General features: G+C 37.7%; 1 protein-coding gene across 1 annotated transcript; it reads right to left on the reverse strand.

The window, feature by feature from the left end:
* Positions 1 to 13,352: 13,352 nt before the first annotated feature.
* Positions 13,353 to 18,945, reverse strand: Dmrta1 (DMRT like family A1). Its single transcript, XM_076843380.2, has 2 exons — positions 17,850 to 18,945; positions 13,353 to 15,058 (listed from the first exon to the last, which is right to left on the reverse strand). Exons 1-2 carry the CDS (start codon positions 18,613 to 18,615, stop codon positions 14,211 to 14,213), a joined length of 1,614 nt encoding a protein of 537 aa, XP_076699495.2. The 5' UTR covers positions 18,616 to 18,945; the 3' UTR covers positions 13,353 to 14,210.
* Between the last annotated feature and the right edge of the window lie 1,710 nt (positions 18,946 to 20,655).

A 20,655-nucleotide genomic window follows, 5' to 3' on the forward strand; every position in this document is an offset into this window, starting at 1 on the left:
TATTTTTATGTGGTGCTGAGGTTCGAATCCAGTGCCTTCCATATGTAAGGCAAGCACTCTACCTCTGAGCTACAACCCCAGCCCCATGATGAGATTTTATATTTTTAACATAAACCCACCAGGTTTGCCTGTTGTGAACAATGTGCACGAAAATGTTTTATCCAGTTCTGACATTTCTCAAAGTGATTTCATGGAGTAGTGCCTCTGGAGGACCAAATGAAAGCTTGTTCAACTAGAACTTGAGGCAATGACAGTAGCGAGCCTCAGGCAATTCCTGCTCCTGGAATGTTAAAGGTCAGTGTTAAAATTTATAACATATTGTTATCTAACATTAACATTTCCATTGATACATTCTCAAAAAATTTCCACCTTGATGTGCCTGAATCAAAGTTTGTTTCGTGATCTGAGTTCTTATATGTGTCCCTTCATAGCAAGCATGGACAGAGTCGGTCTACTGGAATATTTATGCGGACATAGCCACAAGTGATGAAGGAGTTGGATTTTTTTGGTTCCCAGTTCCAGTGAAGGGCTATACTTCAAAGAAAAAAAAATTAGTTTTTTCCTGTGGTTCTAATTTTAACTGATTTAATAGTTTTTGCCCTACTTGTTTACACATGGCATTTTATAAATATGTTGTGTAATGATGTTGCTATTATACAAACCATTAAGAGAGATGGATTTTTGAAAAAGTTAAAAACAATACTTAATCCCTCAAAATCTCTTCTGTCCCACAGAAGTGATTGTGCTGAGGCTGGGCATCGCTTCATTGCAGGCAACACGGAAAAACCTCCAAGGAAGGAAGGCACATGCACAACACCACAGAGGGAAAAGGCAAAGCAGTACTACTGGACACCCCTAAGCGACAAGCCCAACAATGGCTTCCCAGGGAGGGAAGTGGCCTATTAGAATTGATGGCGGTGGAAGACAGGCCTCGACGTCTGGTTCTTATTACCTTAAACTCAGACTTGCTGACCCAGCTTCTTGCTAAACTACCAAAAGATGACCATCCTGGGCCATTTTCTCTCTTCAGAATGCCTGAACATACTGACTGTGCTGGATGTAGCAAAGTGCTGTGCAGACACCATTCCATGAAATGCAGACCATCTAGGTCAAGGTTGGGCCTTGCTGTGCTGTCCAGCTTCATCACTGTCCCAGCCCACCCCTTCAGATGAGAATACCTTCTCCCCCACCATCAAGCCCTTTCAAAAACAGCAGGAAACACTGTTTATACCTGCTATCCCAGTGCTCCGGACACAGTAGGCATCCGGTAAGTGGTTCTTGATGGTGATGATGAAGAAGTGATGCTCACTTACACAGATCTTAACAGGTGATTATTTCAGTGCCCTTCTTGTTTGCTGCTCTGTTAATAAGATTGCTCAAGATTGAAAAGTTTGAAAAAAGAGCATTCAATCTGGACGCCATTATAAAAGGAGGTGGTGTGGCAGGCACCCAACTGAGTTACCTGGAGAAACATTTATATGTTTGCATATAAATGGAATAATAATGCCTATCGACTCTGCTTTTACTTATGCTAGGAAATAGAAAGTCCATGTAAATTAATGGCTTAATCTGCTTTGGGAAGTGATCCTCTACAAACACAAATAATATCATAGGCTTTACCTAATTCAATTTTGCAAGAAATGAGGAAAAGAAAAAAAAAAAAAAAGACTTCACTGTTAAATGGGCTGGGGTACTTTCTTTTAGTTTGATAACAACAAAAATGTGTTTTGTTTCTAGACAGTAATTTGATATTTTGTTATAGCTTGCCAATGCAATACAGTAGCCGGGTGTGCTGGTTCTGCTTTAGAACATTTATTGTACTGTACAGCAAGGAAACAATTTCCTCTGCAGGCAAACAGTTATGTCTGTGTGTCTTCTTCACTAAGATATTTAATTTTGACCTGTTTTAAAATGTGACCTAAATTTAATTTTACAATGTAGTGGACATGTATTTTACACATATAACACATATGTAATACTTTACATCTATTTCTAGGAATACTTTCTATTCTGCCCCATTTAAGCCCCTATTTATATATATATATATATATATATATATATATATATATATATATATATATATATATAAATATGCAAACATTATACATAATATATTTGCCTAATACATTGTAAAATTTTATTTCTATACTACAAGCACACAAATACACATGTTATACACCCATGCCTATAGATGTACACTCATATATAAATAGGTGTATGTATATATAATGTATGAATATATGTTCATATATATTAAAAGAGATGACATAGATGAATGCAAATTATTTTTTATTTAAACTGAGCTAGACATAAATCTAAGTTTTATGTCACACACTGATTAGGATTAACTTGGGAGAATTTTCAATCAACCTTTTTCAGACTGTTTGTAAAATTGGGATATTCTCAAGATATTAAAAAGAATTAATGAAATGTCTAACATAAAATAATGAGCAAAGGTCAGGGTATCATCTGCCCAGGCAAAAATTAATAAAGAAAGCTAACACATCACAAATTATGAATATGGTACAATTCACCCCCTGTCCCCAGGTTCCCTGTGAATCTAGACATTTGTGGTATTTGAAGTCCCGCAGAAGTTGACGGTGCCCTCAAGTGAAATTTTTACAAATCACTCCTCATGGAGTCACCCATTCTTAGCAAGGTGTAAAAGCCACAGTAATTCTAAAAGAACATACACAACCCTAGGAGACAGCTGAGAGCCAATGTTGCTCAAGGCCTGTGGCCACTTCTATTTGAGAATCAGAAACACAGGGTTATTTGGTGTAGAGCCATTTTCTAAGAACAAAGAGTTAATTTATTATCTAAATTGTTGATATTTTAAAAATTCATAGTCATTTATAGAACTTTAAAGCCGTCCATTATTGGTGATTATTTAATCTACTTCTCTCCAATCCAACAATCCTCTGAGCCAAGTGTTATTATCATCTCAACAGTCAGAGGAGGAGACTGAATCATTAAAAATTCAGCTACAGGGCTGGGGATGTGGCTCAAACGGTAGTGCCCTCGCCTAGCATGCGTGCGGCCGGGGTTCGATCCTCAGCACCACATACAAAGATGTTGTGTCCGCCAATAACTAGAAAATAAATATTAAAAATTCTCTCTCTCTTCTCTCTCTCTCTCTCTCTCTCTCTCTCTCTCTCTCTCTCTCTCTCTCTCTCTCTCTCCCTCCTCTCTAACAACAACAACAAAAAATTCAGCTACATCATCCAAGATCAAACAGAAAGTAGCCAACTCAAGAGTAGAACCTTAGATCCTTGCTTTTAGCTTCAATTTCACCCAATATATTTTGCAATTGTGAAAATGAGAAAACTGAAAAAAGAGAAAAATCTCCCAAAGAGTGGGAAATGTTTTCATAACAGGAAAAAAACAAAACAAAAAAACAGACAAAAAAAAAAAAAAATGAATGATAATCCACAAAATAAGATGCTTTCACAAACCTGCCCAGGTAAGTTGTCTGTTCTCTTAGACAAAAAAAAAAAAAAAAAAAAAAAATTGCAACAGAAGACAATTCCAAATAAGCTATATGCTGTGGTAATTAGTTTATGGATAAAACTCTTACTTGGAACATAAATATTCAATTTATATTAACAGAAAACAGATTTCTAACTGGCAAATTGAATAGTTTTTTTTTTTTTTTGAGACACATAGATTTATTTAGAAAAGCAGATGCAGATTTAAGGGAGAATGTGGGCTCTTTCCAGAGGGAAAACAGCCTAAGTTAATATTTTTTAAAAATATTTTTTAGTTGTAACTGACACAATATCTTTATTTTATTTTTATGTGGTGCGAGGATTGAACCCAGTGCCGCCTACCTGCAAGGTGAGCACTTTACCACTGAGCTACAACCCCAGCCCTAAGCTTATATTTTTAAGACATCAGATACAAAGGGATTCCATGATATTTTCCTGACTGTGTACTCAAATTCCTGTTTGGAGCCTGGCCCACAGTAGGCATTTATTCAATGTTAATTTCCTGCCTTCTGCTTTTATGTTCCAAGGTCATTTCTGCATTTCTCAATAGCCCAGAATAGTGTTTTATGCATGTCGTTTATTGAATTAAAAACTCAATTAGCATTTATGCATGAATTAAGAACCTCCTCTGGCTGTTCCGTTTCTGGCTTCCTGGGAATATTTTTAATACCAAAGGCTCTCATTTGCTATGGGAGACAAAGACTAGAGAAAAGTATTTCTTGTTTTTTAAGTGCCACCCAACAAGGAGTAGACCTGGAATAAACACCAGGGCGACTCCTCACCCCCCCTGGGGCAAAAACTGATCTTCAGGACCGAAGCCAGTGAGGTCCACTGCTGCTACTGTTTGGCTCTCCAATGGCCCCCAAAGGCCCATAGTTTCCCAAGTTCTGGTACCTTTGAATGGCTGTTGCACGTGGTGGAGCCTGCAGGAGGAGACCTTTGGAGTGGAAGTGTGCCCCCCAAGGGGGCTGAGACCCCCCTGTCCTCTTCCTCTTTCTCTTTCTGCTTCCTGGCCATGAAGTGAACAGGTGCTTCTACCACATGTTCCCCACCATTGCCATTTGGCATCCCCATCAAAGTGCTGTGAGAAAAATGGACATCTTTACTACGGTCTTCCCTGTCCTAGATGTTTACTAAAGCTTTATTTTATGTTCTTTAGAAACATTTCATAATTTTTAATGTACATAATTTGTTTACTTTAATCCTAGGCATCTTAACAGTTTTCGTGAATGTTATCTTTCATTCTATTGCATTTTTCTAGTTAACTATTATTTATACCTAGGAATTCTATTGGTTTTGTGCATGTGTGTTCGGCTTTTAACCAGCCATCTTGTTAAATTCTTTCATTAGTTACAATGCGTCTGCTTTCTTTTGGTTTTGTTTTGTTTTGTTTTAATAATAGCATTTGAAAATACCAACATTTATTTTCCAATAACTATTCCTATTGTCCCTGTATTTATACTGTACTACATTGGTTAATATCTCTAGTGCAAAGTTCAATAGAAACAGTAATAGTAGTTTTTATTGTCTTGTTTCTAGAATTAAGATCCCTCTAAAGAGTAGGATTCTGCAGTATCAAATTAAGGAAGATGCCTGTTGGGGTAGAAACTGTTGGTCATGCAGTCAACAGTCATTTCCTTACAAAGTGATAATGTGATCAAATGAAACATACTCTTAGCCTTCCTTAGAGGTCTCTCAGGTCATGAGACGCTACTCTGGACATTGAGACAAGAGCAAAATTCTGCTGAAGGTTTCTGGGGCTATTTTTCCTTTCTCATTTTGGTACCACCCAGATAGGTTTCTCAGTTCTACCAATTTCTAAATTAATTCTAGAAATATTCACAATTAATGTAAGTTTTTAAAAAATTTATCATTTATAATATTGTCATAATTTATTTATTCTCTGCTGAATTCAGTATTCTTTTATATTATTTTCAGTATCATTTGTTTATGCCTTTCTGATTGTGAGTTTTTCTTAGAGATTTTTCTATTTATTAATCTTTTATAGAACAAATCTTCTCATGGAAAACCCACTGTCACCAGAAAGATGGCCTGTAAAATAATCATTCTTTGAAAATTTTCAGACTACATGAGTATTGTAAAAATTAAAAATTGTACAGTTTTCACTATTTTGGCAAATAGGAGCTTCATCCAACTCAGTTTTTTAGATCAAAGCTTTGGAGGCATGTGTGGTGCCTTTCTTCTCTCATACTTCACATCCAACCCATAAGCAAAGCCTGTAATTTCTACATTTAAGAACGTATCTATAATCTTACCACTATGTGCCCCCTCCAATTCTCTCTGCATTCTCCATCTTAGCCACTATCATCTCTCAATTAGCTTCTGCGGTAACCTCCAAACTTGCTTCCTTGCTCCCCTCTTTGAAACTTACAGTCTGTTTTCTCCACAACGCAGCTAGAATCATCTTTTTATTAGGTAAACCAGATGATATTTTCCTATGCCAGAAATTCCCATTAATTTTGTATATTGTCCTGAATAAAATTCAGGAATGATCTGTGAGGTATGTCAATTTTCTGATTGTAATAATGTGCGACAAATATACAAGATGTTATTGATGGGGGACTCTAGATAAAGGGCATATGGGATGTCTCTGTAGTATTTCTTATATTTTCATGTAGTTTCAAAATTGTTTTATAAGAAATCATTTTTAAAAGAGTGTAAAAACAACAATAGGAACAGTAAGTAAAGACTCTAACTAGATTTCCCCTGTTGTTGGGTCCCCATGTTTAATGGAGGTTTAATCTTTGATTCAGGGTGAACAGAAAATACTGTTTCATAAAACTAAATAGTTGAAAAATATGAATTTTACAACATGTCATATGTTTGATTGTGTTGTGTCACTTTGGCTAAGGCTGGAAACTAAATTTCCCAGAATTTCTTCCTCTTTATGGTTCCAAGTTACAGTTAACCAAAAGAGAAAAATCTATAAGATTTATGAAGCAGAAGGAAAGCAAAGATCATTATTTTCAGAAAGTATTAAGAGGTGCCAGACTCAGAGGTGTCCAGCAGATCTTAACTTGTTCTTCTACACTGTAATGAGCTTATGTTCCTTTTTTTTTTTTTTTTTTTTTTTTTTTTTTTGGCACCAGGGATTGAACTCAGGAACACTTGACCACTGAGCCACATCCCCAGCCCTTTTTTTGAATTTTATTTAGAAACATAGTCTCATTGAGTTACTTAGCACCTTGCTTTTTGCTGAGGCTGGCTTTGAACTCATGATCCTCCTACCTTACCCACGCAGCTGGGATTACAGGTATGGGCCACCATGTCCAGCTGAGCTTATGTTCTTCATTACTGATCTTGCTGACCACGAATAATCCCACTCCCACCAGCAGGTGCTTGGCTGAGGACTCACAGAAGTAATAGCTACATAAAGAAAACTGCTTTCTACGGATGCCTCCACAAGTATTGATGAAATCATCTGCAAAGGTGTTGGCAACTGGAACACCGGAGTGTACTTATTATATATTAACTACTCACTCATATTAACTACTCACTCACCCCTTAATTATGTTCCTTGTGAGACTGTCCAAAAATAGTACTCCCTTGTTGATCAAAATTTTAGCATCCTTGAAGGCCTCTGTAGTGGCTCCTTTCTGTACAGTAGGGACATCCATGAAACTGGCTGCCAAGCAAATAGTCTCCTGAGTTCAAAGGGTATGATGAGATCTAGGAGCAGTAAAATCCAAGCAAGCAAATAATTTGATTTTTGTTCACAGGTGATTCAACACGCTATTCTGGAACAATCTGACATGAACAGCTGTGGCACCATAGGTGTGGCCTGGAAAGATACTGGTGAAGATAGTCTTTTCAATTGGAAGAACTTCAAACTATATACCTGCTTGTTCATTTCGCCTGGAAGAAGAAATAGAGATACATGTCTAGAATGAGTCATGAGCAGTGGATAACAGTTTGGATGGACAGTACATTGGAAAAAAACATGATTGGAAAATCAGTGACAGACCTACAGAGGAGATATGTGAAAAGACATCCCCTAATGAGCACAAAATGTAAGGATATTTTGTCTCCTATAAATGATTACCAAAGAGTAACCCCTGAATGGGAATATCTTAATAATCTTATACACAAGGCAGCCCATTCTTTTATTCTCATATTTGTTCAATTGGCCTATGAAAAGAATGACCATGAAAGCATAGATGGAGCTTATGCCTGAGCTCAGTAACATGGGCATCCATTCACGAAGGCCAATTTGGCTCGACCAATTTGGCCAACAGCAAAGATTAACACAAAGCTTCTGGAATGGCACTATTCCCCAAGGAAACCAGCCAGCCACCTGAATCACTTCCATCAATGAAGGAGTACCTCTTTGTTCTCGCGTGGGGGGGGACGGGACTCATGCATGTTACAATTTTGCCTTTCCCGCCTTAATGTTTCAGCTAAAACCACCATCTGTGGGTTTACAGGATGCTGGGTCACCTTCCCAGTTTTTCATACAATGTTATTGCTAACAAAAAGACTCGTTCTTAACAAGGAAATTGTAATATTGGACCTCATGCTTGTGGAGCTCACTGGTATCATCATGTTCCCCTCATCCCCAAACAGCTGGTCTAATAAAATTATGGAATGGCCTTTGGAAGACTCAGTTATGGCACCAGATGGTGAAAGTGCTTTATATGGCTGGAATAATGTCTTCCTGGGTGTAAGATATGCTCAGAATTGGTTGGAACTATGGAGTGGCTCCTATACCCAGGACTCGGGGAAACACAGGATAGGTATAACAATGGCACCTGTCTCATTAATCTGATAACTTACCACTAACTCTTTTGTTTCTGTTCCCTACAACAACTTTTGGCTTTTTTGGTTCACAGGTCTTACTTCCCAAATGAGAAATGATACCATAAGAGAAGGCAACAGTGTACTGGAACCTGAGATTACTATTGGCTATTCTAGGCACCTTGTGCCAATGAAATAGCAGGAAAGAGGCAGATGGTCATATTTCCAGTATGCAGAACATCCTCTGGAGTGTCACTTAGTTTTCCAATATTTGTAGTAAAAGTTAATGGAAGGCTGAAACAACCTCTCAGAAGCAGGACTGCTAATGGGCCACACTCTTCAGGAATGAGGACCCGGGTCACCCACCATAGTAATAACCACAATTAGTGGAGACACTTTCTTGGAATAAGGAAGATATGAAACAGTAGAAAAGAAAAGTTATAAATACCATCTGTGATCCCATGACCAGTGATAGTCCCATATGAAGCATGAGAGCTCTAGTAGATAGATACATTTATTTTTTCCTTGCTTTAAAGTATATCTGTGTGTGTGTGTGTGTGTGCTTGTGTACATGTACAGAAGTTCCTTGACTTATGATGAGATCACATCCCAAAAAAATCCATTGTAAAGTGAAAATACCGTAATATCAAAAATGTATTTAACAACATCTAACCTACCAAACATCCTAACTCAGCAAAAAAGTACACTGCAGAATATTGGTTGCTTACCCCCATGATTTTATGGTTGACTGGGAGCTAAGGCTCCCCAGCATGTCAAGAGAGTATTATACCACATATCACTAGTCTGAGAAAAAATCAAAATTCATGCTATGGCTTCTCCTGAATGTTTATCACTTTTGCACCATCGTAAAGTAGGTAAGTCATAAGTAGAACTGTGGTAATCAGGGACCATCTGCATTTAGCAATTTCCTCTGTTCCCAACCCCCTACTCTAACAAGATTTACTAGTAGTGGTTCATTCTATCTCGATTAAAGTTATAGGATAGTCAAAGGTGGATTTAACTAGTTGAAAGAGGAATAAGCCCTCCCCCAAGATGGGTGGGTCACTGTGTGTGTCCTATTTTGGAGAGAAAGTATGCATGTTTTTGTTATAGAGTAGTTGTATCAATTTTTGGTAAAAGAATAACTTTGTTTTGGCCCTTATTTGTAAGGAAATGTGGTTAATATATGAGTATGAAAGCCATATTGAAAAGAACTGGACTGGATTGTGCAGTATGTGTTTAATTAAAACTGGGGACTACATTTCCCAGAATTCCCTTTCCTGTATGGTTCAGACTGAAAGTTGGCCCAGGAAAGAATTGTGAAATTTGTCAGGTAGAGGTAAAACCAAAGTCATCAAGGACAGACATCCAGTGTTTACTCCACACCAGATTTCCTCCTGCCTCACTGACCCACCCACCAGGAGCCTCTCGCAGACCCACAGAGTCCCTAGCTATTCAGAGGCCTGAGATCCCCCAAAGATTTCATTCACTATGCGTCTGGGAACTGTAAGTGATGGGTCAGGCTGGACTTCACAAATTCCTGAAAGTGCCCACTTGTTCACTCACACGGTGCTTTAGGCAGATTAGTTACTCTCAGACCTGCATTTTCCCTTTTGTTTCCCAGATCTCCTCTGTGTTAGATCAAATTTCTATTAACTCCCTTATTTCCACATATACTTATAGGGACTGTTTTCTTGACTGATCAAGGTAACCATGGTTTTGCTGTTCATTTTCTTCACAATCTTCACAATCACAAAACACATATACAATAATGTGGGAGACCAACCTTACACGTGACTGAGTCACACTCCCTGGCTGGGTGCTGAGGTGCTCAGTCACAGAAACGTGGGCGGTGTCTCGTGCATGAGTGTGTCTTGCTACAGCCCCATGGGTGAAGCTACGCTCACCTGTTCCTTTCTAATATAACCCCTTGCCCTGTTTAGGATAGAATCTTCCATGGAAGTGCCTTGTGTGTGTCCCCTTCTCTTACTGTGCCCTTGGGTGTGGCCTACCCAGGTGTCAGTCAACCTGCTGAAAGTGGACATTATGAAGATACTCAACCCCCTGAAACCTGACCCCTTGCTTCATTTGAATAGCTTCCCTCAAAAAGAGAGAGCTCTCGCTCTCTCTCTTTCTGCGGACCCTTAGGTCAGAGGAGCCGTCACAGCAACCCCAAAGAAAAAGGTATTTGTGCCTCTTGTGTGGTTATTTTGTACAGCCCAGTTAGCCCAGTTTAACTGGAGTGACTCCTGAGCCTTTTAGATGCAAGAACAGAAACCCGGCACAATAATACATTATGAAATTGTGGCTAACCTATGAAAGTAACAATCAAACAGGAAATCTGGACTGGACGAAGCCTGTTCCCCCAGTAATAACTGTTCTATGGGTTCCACATCCACTAAGTGGATTAAATGAAATTACAGAGTACTCCTTGTTAAGAGACTGCCACCAGGGGGCAAAGAAAATGTAATACAAACTAATAACAGCAACAGTTATTTATTTAGCACCCAATATATAAGCATTAGTGTACTTTGCAGTTTATTCAAGCTACCTTTTATCTCTGCGATTCTTGCAAGTTAGATATTTATATCCTTATTTTACTGAGAATTGACAAATGCTCAGAGAGTGAAAGTTACCTGCCCAAGTCATCCTGCCCTAGAGCTCATCTGCAAAGTTAGTGCTCCCTCTAGGAATACATACTGGTGTATACCTCATATACATTTTACTAACACATATCTCTGGATTTGTGTCCTTTGTGAGCCCTCCTCCTCAGTTCCATGTCTTATGCTAACCTCTACTTGTCTTATTGCTTAGAAATCACACACTGTTTTGTCTTTTGTTTTAACCTCTTCCCAAAGGGAGGTTTTCACCCAGGAAAAGTTCTAATGAGCAAATTATTGACAAATATGGTCTAGTGTTTTCATTTTCTTAGAATTTTTATTGTTAATTTTTATTGACTTGAAATGTATTCATGAATCCAACCAGTATTTACTCTTTCTGATCAGCTTATAGATGATTCTGTCCCAATATTGAAGCAGTAAGGAAAGCTTCCACCAACCAGGTCTCTGATGGGCTTTCTCTACATGGTATTTTAAATAAGAGGATGCATTCAGGGCCTGTGGATACAGCTCAGTTGGTAGGGTGCTTGCCTTGTATGCATGAGGCATTGGGTTCTAATCCCCAGCATCACCTCCACCCCGACCCCCAAAAAAAGATGGTCCAATTTTAATTATCTGTCCAATAGCCATTCTGCTATTGGACAGATAGTTAAAATTTCATTCTTCTGAATTCTTTTTTCATGATATTTTAACTTGCTATATCCTCTACATTATAGTCAATTCATTTTGGTCACATGCTGGTTCTTGCAATGTTTACCCCGTCTTCTTTCCTACCTCCATGGTGGCTTGAGTTCAGGCCTCAAGCAGAATCCATGGGCATATATGTCAAGATTATAAACAACTCACTGATGCACCAATGTTGTCAAATGCTGCCATTGGTTGGTTGCTTTTCTTCACACATGATAACATAGACAGTGAGCATCTTGAGGCTAAGCCTGTGTTTTCATGCAAGTATCCTTTGCATCTATCTAGCTTAGTGTATGACACAAAGTAGTGTTAATGATGAGGTGTTGAATAAATGAATTCCTATGCTACTTCTTTAAACCTTCGTTTAATTCAGTTAGTGAAGAACTATTATTGAGCACTTAGGTATTGGACACCACACAAAAGCTGTCAAGAAACAAAACAGACACAAATCCTGCCTCAGACCTGAGTCTGAAATTGCAGAAGAACCTCTAATCTTGGGTCTGGATACTACCACTGCTGAGCCTCACTTCCTTACATCCTATTTACTAGTTGCACAAAAGACCTATTTTATAAAATTATCTATGTAGACTAACTGAAAAGTTAAGATCATAAATTATTCTTCAAATTCTGAATACTACTAAATAAATGTTCTTCTTCATTCAAAAGCAATTCCATTTCTCCAATGAAAACCACATGAAGAATTCAGCAACTCTAGAATTACTGAATTTTTAATCCAGATGTCTACTATATAGTATAACTTCCTTTAAAGCATATTTTACATTTGACATCCTCTATAGGATCTAGTGCATTTTTAAAAATAGCATTCTATAAATGAATTAATGCAATAGAAATATTAATCAAAGATTCTAACTTGAATAGCATTTAGGAGATCCAAGAATTCCATGAAATTATATGCAAAACTGTGTGCTTGCAGGCCATTTTAGAGAGTTCTTTGGTTTTATCAATCTCTATCTATAAGATCTATTATCCAAAATTATTTCTTCACTTAGATGTATTAACTTTTGCCAGCCAAAAACCATAGTCTACTATGGTTTAGACTCAGAATCTAAAGCTTTTTTTATAAGAAGTGAGTATTGAGTGCAACAAAATTTTACAGAATCTTTTTTATCACACACTATTAAAATTAATACATAATCATATATATAATCTCAAAACAGCATTTGATACTTTAGTGACTTAATATTTTATATGATGGCAAATATGATTTAGAAATATATTTTATTGACTTTAGGGAAAAGATTCCATGAGAATAGAACTGACAGGGCTTTAGTAGTTTAGTGTGTGTATATTTACACATACACACACATCCATACATGTAAAGAAATATCTAGTGAATCATCTATTATATTCCAGCTGGGTTTTCATTTATTCCTAACAATAAAATTACTGTCCTTTTAAAAAATGATGACACATAAAGAAAACTTCATAAAAATTGTTTAGTAAGCAGTTTCCTCAGGGATTTTCCACTGACTATTGAAATAAACAGTTTTCAAATGCTCCAGATGGAGAACGAAATATACTTTTTAAACCACAAGAATACCTCTAAATTTTAATGACAATTTTCCCCCCTTTGGAAATTTTATATCTCCCTCAATGCATTAAGCCTAATATATAGAATCAATCAATATTTGTCTGAGCAGTTATATTATTTTTCTGAATAAAATTATTTTTACTTTGAGAATGGGTGCTATATTCTTATCTCAAACAAGGAAAAGATTATTTTCTCAGATACAGACATAAGGAAATTAAAAGATTAAAATCATCATTCACAGTAGAAATTCACTTTACAATATGAAAATTTTAATGTAGCATGATCCAAAATTATTATTGCAAAAAAAAACAAAAGTGTTAGTTTCTACTATTAGGAAACAATGCATACATACATAATTCACTCAGCAGAATTGAGTTGCAATTAGCGATAGTGACCAGAAGATGGCGCAGTCCAACTTCCTAAGATTCATTAAGTAAGCCTTTATAATTCAAAATGTTAACTTCAAAGAGAATTTAAAATTGGCATTTGTTTTTACAAATGATAGTGAAAAATAAGACTTTGCAAAAAATAAGGAATTCAAATTTCTCAAAAGTTTTATGATTAATCACTTATCTACAAATAAATTTTTAAAAAATACTTTGAATAATTTTTTTTCTACCCTGTGAACAAGGAAGGAAAGATGAGAATTTTAGGATAACAATTACTGAGAATTACTTCAAATTTAAAATTCTTCCTTTTAGTTCATTTTATATTATGCTAGATTACTCCATAAACTTTTTACAGCTATAACCCCCACTTTTCACCAAAATATAAACAAGTGTAGTTTTACAACAGGAATTTTACAATTCATAACTTAGGGAGAACATTCTTTAAAGTAAAACTATTTCATTAAAAAGCTTTATTCAAGGCACAGACAATGTTTAAATGCTTCTTTCACTTAATAAATGCTGAATAAAGTCTTTAAATCTAAAATCTATTTATATTGCTGACTAAAAAAAGAAATAGCATTTTTAAGGCCTAGTGATTCACTCATATATTTATTTAAGTACATGAATAGATCTGTGTGTGTGTGTGTGTGTGTGTGTGTGTGTGTGTGTGTGTGTTTCATAATTCTAGAAATACTCCAGAAAGGGAGAATGAATAAATACATTACAGACTGTCCTGACTGGGTCTAAAATACAGCCTACTACCAGTTATTGAGCTTTTACTGGGAAAGTAGGAAGTATCCCTTATCATCCCTGAAAAAGTATAATCCACAGATGGCTGAAAAGGCAATGCTGGAACCAACCCAGGTGTTAGGTAGGGTGATACAAAACCAGACAGCCCTCTCCCTGGCGAAGAATATGCCAGTCGTAATGGACTAATCTCTAGTCTGGGATTTAAGCTGTAGAGGTTTGAATCACCTCTGTAAGAAGCAGATGGGGTTTGAAGAGGAGAGAAAGCTGATTTATTACCTAGAGTTCCAAAACCAATTCTAGCTAGACTAAAATTTGAAGCTCTTGAAAAGGCTGTGTTTTCCAGTTTTCTGGAGTATGCTAGATCCCTGGCATCTTGCTTGCGTTCTTTCCCATTTAAGATCTGTTCAATGGCTTGGACCACATCCCCTTTGCAGAACCGTAGAACGCTTTCTAGCCAGGTGAGCCTGTAACGTGGGAAAATCCTGATAAGAATATCAAGAGGATCTCTTGGTCTTGAGGACATCATGGGAAGGCTGGCTCTCACTGCAATGCAGTCTTTCGCCCCCTCACTCTCATTTCCTGATTCCAGATCAGAGGATGATAAGGACCTGGGACTGTCTTCACCTCCTGATTGCTCCCCAGAGTAAGGAGACTGGATGCTCGCATGCTTTTTTGAGTGTTCTGAAGTAGATGACCTGATGCTTTTTTTCCCAATGACACCAGTAGACTTAGAAGATGATCTCAAAGAAAGCTGATGGGATTTAGAGCATGGCTCTTCTTGTCCACTCTGGCATGAGTCACATTGACTCCCCTTTTGTTCTGAGAAAGAGAAAGTAAAAAAAGAATCAAATATAGAAAAACTTCCTAAAACCTATTACCCACTCAAAAATTATACTAGATAAGACCATTCATTTCCTAATAACATATTAGTAATATTTATTCATACTAAAACTTTTTAATGGAGTCATTTCAGGATCACAAGGACAGACAACATGTAAATGTAGTAGTATTTAAGAATCAATAGAGGAGAGTGTTGTTACTCAGAGATGTTAACATAACACCAATACTGCACAACATTTGCTCATATGGTTGGTTTGGTATTTGCATAAATATCACGAGTTTTGTTACTATATATTTTTCCCCCATAGTAACACTACATAAAAAGAACTACATATAGGTTAGGTTTAGATAACAAATTTTTATAAAGTAATCTTAGCTTGAAAATGAATATTCTATTTAACTACTAATGCTAAATTTCAATAATTGGTTTCTTAGGCTCACATTTCAGGTTCTAATTAAGTCACTTGAATAATGTGGAAAAATAACAAAATCATTAATTTCATTCAAACTTAGGGCAATAATGTCATCTATATCAATCTCAAATCATTCCATATGATATGTTCCAAATCATTCCATATTCATTTTCTGTGAGATGATATGGACTTGGTATTTTTTCTTAATCCTCTGTAAAAAATATATTTTCTTTTTTAATCCCTAAAAAAAAAAAAAAAAAAAAACTAAGAAAAGTTTAAAACAACATTTCTTTAAAGAAAATTAAAAATTGCACTACAGCCATTTGTATAGAACCTGAAAGAATCCTATTAAAAACATATCAGGCATTTGCTTCAAATCACACCCCTTCCTCCAATATTAAGTGATTTGCAACCATGATACATAACACACTCATAGTTTCTTCTGTTTTCTTAAGAAGCAGACCTAAACTCTAAAATAAAAAATAAATGTTTATCCAAAAGTTAAAATGTGTAAAATTTAGTACTCTGAGGGTCAAAATGCTGTCATGTAAAGACAAAAGAAAGGATGGTACTACTGAAAAATCACACTCTAGTACTAATTTTCAACTCTAAATACAACTTTTCTAATCAAGTCTGCCAAATTCCATTGATCCTCTATCCCATTTTTCTTATAAATGGGATTCAAAGTATGTCTGCCTTGACATTTAAAGTAGTAAGTATTAAAATTTCATGTCCACAGCAACATAAAAGAATTTTTCATTATTATGTTGTACTCATAGTTCAAATATTGGTAAAGAAATAGGGTGGCTTACTTTCCATAGAGGGTGGCTTACTTTCTATAGAGGGTCGTCTGGGGCAATAAAATAGAATAAAATAATTAGCTACAAACAGAACACCTGGGAATCAAAAACATTCCACAAATCAATGCCATCAGGTGATCTCACTGCCAGTTTCAAGAATTCCAACTTTCACTTTTTCTTATAGTAGTTTTACTTATTTTGTCTACTAAAATAAACTGGACCATATGCAGAAAGTTGGCATGTGTAAAAACATAAAATTATGTATGCCTCATTTCAATATAGAGATGATCTTTTTCAAAATACATTCTGTGATCTGTTAAGATCTACAATTTTCACAATTCAAGGAGTTTCTAATTAGTAAATTTATTGTATCATTTTGTAATTTCATGTTGCAACCTGTTTGGAACATTTTTTAAAATTTTTTTAAAAACTGGAATTTTCACTGCTAGTAGGCCTGTGGAGGGCTATGAAGTTCATGGATATACAATGGAATTCACATTAGCAAGAAAAGTTAATTTGGGGTAGCCTTAGGTTTTTTTTTTTTTTTTTTTTTTTTTTTTTTAAAGTCTGTACAGGCATGCAAACAAATCCTAACATAGGAGGTATTTGCAAGTAATCTGCAATCAATAAATAATAGGAAAAAAATGTAAACTTCCTTGGATAAGAAATCTCCAGTATTGGAGTTGGGGCTGGGCTGTAGCTCATTGGCAGAGTGCATGCCTAGCACGTGTGAGGTACTGGGTTAAATCCTTAGCACCACGTGAAAATAAACAGATATAGGCATGCTGCCCAACTACAACTACAAAGAACTTTTTTTTTAAAGAAATCTCCAATATTAAACTGTGATAGTGCCACTAATGGTTTTGCAATCTGGAAAACCTAAATGTATCTCCTATGGGAGGAAACAAAACTTCAGATACTAAAGCTTTCTACACTTTTGGAGTCGGACAAATAGTTGGTGGAGGATGCTTAAAGAATTAAAGGGAGAGAAAGAGAGAGAAAAAGAGATCGTTTAATAGATCTTCTTTTACCTAGTTCTAGCTGGAGCCAGAGGCTTGCTCCAAAGTTGAAAAAATGCACTCCCATCAGTGAATCTCCCAAGCTAGCTCTAAAGATTCACTGATTTTATAGTTGAAAAAAAGTATACAGCAAGCTCTAAACACCCCTCACTACGCTTTTCGTTGAACGCACGCTTGAAGGAAGTTCAGTTCAAAGTCACAACAAACTTGAGCGCATGTAACGCCATTCTTAGGGCAAGTCGTTCATCTGTTATCACCCACGGTTCACCCTTTCATCAACTTTTCCTATCACTTCAGGAAACAAACAGAAAGGCCTTCCAAAGTGAAGGTGCTGGGTCTCTTAACACCCTCATTGACATGCTTGCTATAAAGTCGTTTTCGAGAACTTGAGAGCTTCTTTTGAACAACTTTTCTTTTTTGCCTCTAGGGCGCTCCTGGTTTTGTTGTTGTTGTTGTTTTCCTTTCCCGCCCTCCCCTCCGCCCCACAACTCTTTCTCCATAGCAACTACTTGCAAAAGCACACCAAAGACCAACTCACCTTGTTTGTCCTCCGCATCATCTTGCTGGATAACCTCGATAGCAGGGGTTGCCAGACCCCTAGCTGGTCTCAAGGCACCCAATTCCTGAGCGGGCACCGCCTTAGGCTCGCCGGCAGCCTGGGAATTCACCGTTCTACCGTGGCTTTTGGACGCCCGACCCTCCGGACCCGAGGCTCCAGAGTACAAGAAACTCTGTGGTCCCCGAGCCTCGCTCTCCTCTTGCGCCTGTTGCCTGCGCAGCGCCACCTGGGCGGCCATCACGCGCTGGCGCTCGGAGATCAGGGTGCACTTGACACACGCGCAGTCCTGCCAGCGGCAGAAGCGCTTGTGGCCCTTGAGCGCCGACACCACACCGTGGTTGCGGCAGCGAGAGCACTTGGGCGTCCGCAGGTAGCCGCTGCCCACTGCGCTCACGCCTCTCTCCAGCCTAGGAACCGGCCGGCAGCCTCCGCTTCCCGCTGTGGCGGCGGCGGCGGCGGCGGCAGCTCGCAGGAAGAGGCCGGAGGGCCGCAGAAAAGCTGGTGGAACTGGTATCCCCGAGGGTACCGGTAACGCGGGCGGTGAGGGATGAGGGGTCGCAGCCACCAGTCCCGGGCCAGGGTGGAGTACACCGTTACCGCTGTGGTCTCCTCTGCCACGCTGGGATGGCTCCATTCCTGAAGTTTCTAGCGAGGTGTGGTAACTGGGAATGGTGCTGTCCGCAGATAAACCTGCAGGGATACTGGGGTAGGAAGACGCTGTCGTCCGGCTGTCCCCCACCCACATAAGGACAAGTTTACACTCTGTCCCTCCGGAGTTGGAAATGACCGCGTCCCGGAGCTCGAGACACTGAGAAGCTCAGCTGCCCCGAAAGCCTCTTACAGTCCCTGGGGGCTAAGGAAGTGCCCCAGTGCTCTGCGCGTCGCCTGAACCCGAGGCTGCAACACTAGGCTGCAGAGGTTACCCCGCCCACCGGTCTACTGGCCAAAGGCTCAAGTCGGGGAAGGGCCGGGGGCGGAGATTGGGGACCTTCTAGGAGGAAGGGGGAGCGGGGGACTAAACACCATCCGGATGGGCTACAAATGCACATTGCCCCAAAGAAACTGCTTTGTCTCACTTGCCTCCTTATGCGAGTATAGTTTTATAAAAATAGTTTCGCGCCCTCCTAAATTAAAATAGATTTGAAATTCGCCTTTCTCCAGTTCCTTGCTTCTCTAAGCAGGTTTGACGGTCTGGATTTTGAACGCTCTTTTTCTTTCTGTTTCTTTCTTCATGAGGATAACCTGACCAAAGTTGGTGAGAAAGCACAGCCTAAAGGCTGCCAAGTTGGTACTCTTTGGAAAGTGCGTTATTTTAAATGGGTCTTAGGACTGGGAGAAACTACGGATAAATAATTAAGGGAAAGAATTCACACTCATATTCTTTTCAGCGTTCTATTTATTTACACATGCAAATTTGAATTGTATGTAGTATTGTTTGGAAACGTTGATGCTTAAAGTCACTAGGAATCCCTTCTCTGGAACTATTTATAAGCAATTGTGTTAAAACTGTTTCAGAAATAATTCGTATTTCTATTGTTAAGTATTGGGTAAGGTAATTCAGGTTATTCTTTAAATATGTTATCATAAAACTCATTCTTGAAATGCACACTTAATGTCTTTAATTGTAGGAAACGTTGATCTATTTTAAACCAGTAACATTGAGACCAGGGGGAAAAAATCATGGGTTTATTCTCAATGAAAGGGAGAACCTGCACTCTTTCAGTTATTTAAGTAACCAACTGCCTTGACAGGCAATTCATATTTTAGCCCTAAAATGGCACATTTTACCATTCCTTTGTACTCATATACAGGTTACACCTTACTAATCAATCTAGGATTTCTCTTGCCTGCCTACTCCAAACCAAAACCACTTATAGACATCCAATCAGAGGATTACCATCCTCCCTGAGCATTGGAACTACCTAGAGAACGTTTAAAAGATAAAGATATTCCAATCCAAGATATTCTGATTCTTGAAGTGTAAGTCTTAAACTCTCAAGGTGGTAATTACACACAATCAGGGTTTAGAAATATCACTCTAAGAAATTCTAACCTCTGTGGAGTTTATAACACCCAAACTTTTTCATACCTTTTTGTCTTTGCCTGAGCCACATCTACATAAAATTTAATGATTCTCTAACTATGAAATTCACATCCAACATATGAGAGATGAATTTTTAATGTTGCATTAAAGTAAATGTACTAATACAAAAAAAAAAAATCATTCCCATTTCTATTTTTTTTTTTTTTTAAGACCTCTTGGTTACATAAAGGAAAATGTTCAGTTTGGCAAAAGTATGTCTTTAAATTTTTTTTTTTTTTTTTGGCTTGTTGATCATGTTTCTTGATGCACACACACAAAGCCTCCATAACTAAAGTGTTTATAATTTAGTGGTATTTTTCTGGTTTTATTCGATTATTACTACCTTGCAATTGTGGCAAATGACACTGGCTTCCAATCAACAAAGTGAAAATAACTTTAAGTAAAAGTATCTAAACAAAATGTGAGCAATTTAAAAGAAAAATGAAGACTAACACAAATAAATGCACATATGTCAAGGGAGACATATACATATGCATCCATTTCTGATTAAAACTCTCAGAAAACTAAGAATAGAACTTCCCCAACCTACAGCAAACAACATGATTAATTGTAAATGAATAGATGCTCTCTCCCTAAGATCAGAAACAATACAGGGTATTCACTCTCACCATTTCAGAATTGTACTAAAAATGCTGGCCAATGCAACCAGGCAAGAAAAAATCTGTTAAATATACTCAGATT

This window comes from Callospermophilus lateralis, chromosome 2, assembly GCF_048772815.1.
Source record: "Callospermophilus lateralis isolate mCalLat2 chromosome 2, mCalLat2.hap1, whole genome shotgun sequence".
In the NCBI taxonomy this organism is placed as follows: domain Eukaryota; kingdom Metazoa; phylum Chordata; class Mammalia; order Rodentia; family Sciuridae; genus Callospermophilus; species Callospermophilus lateralis.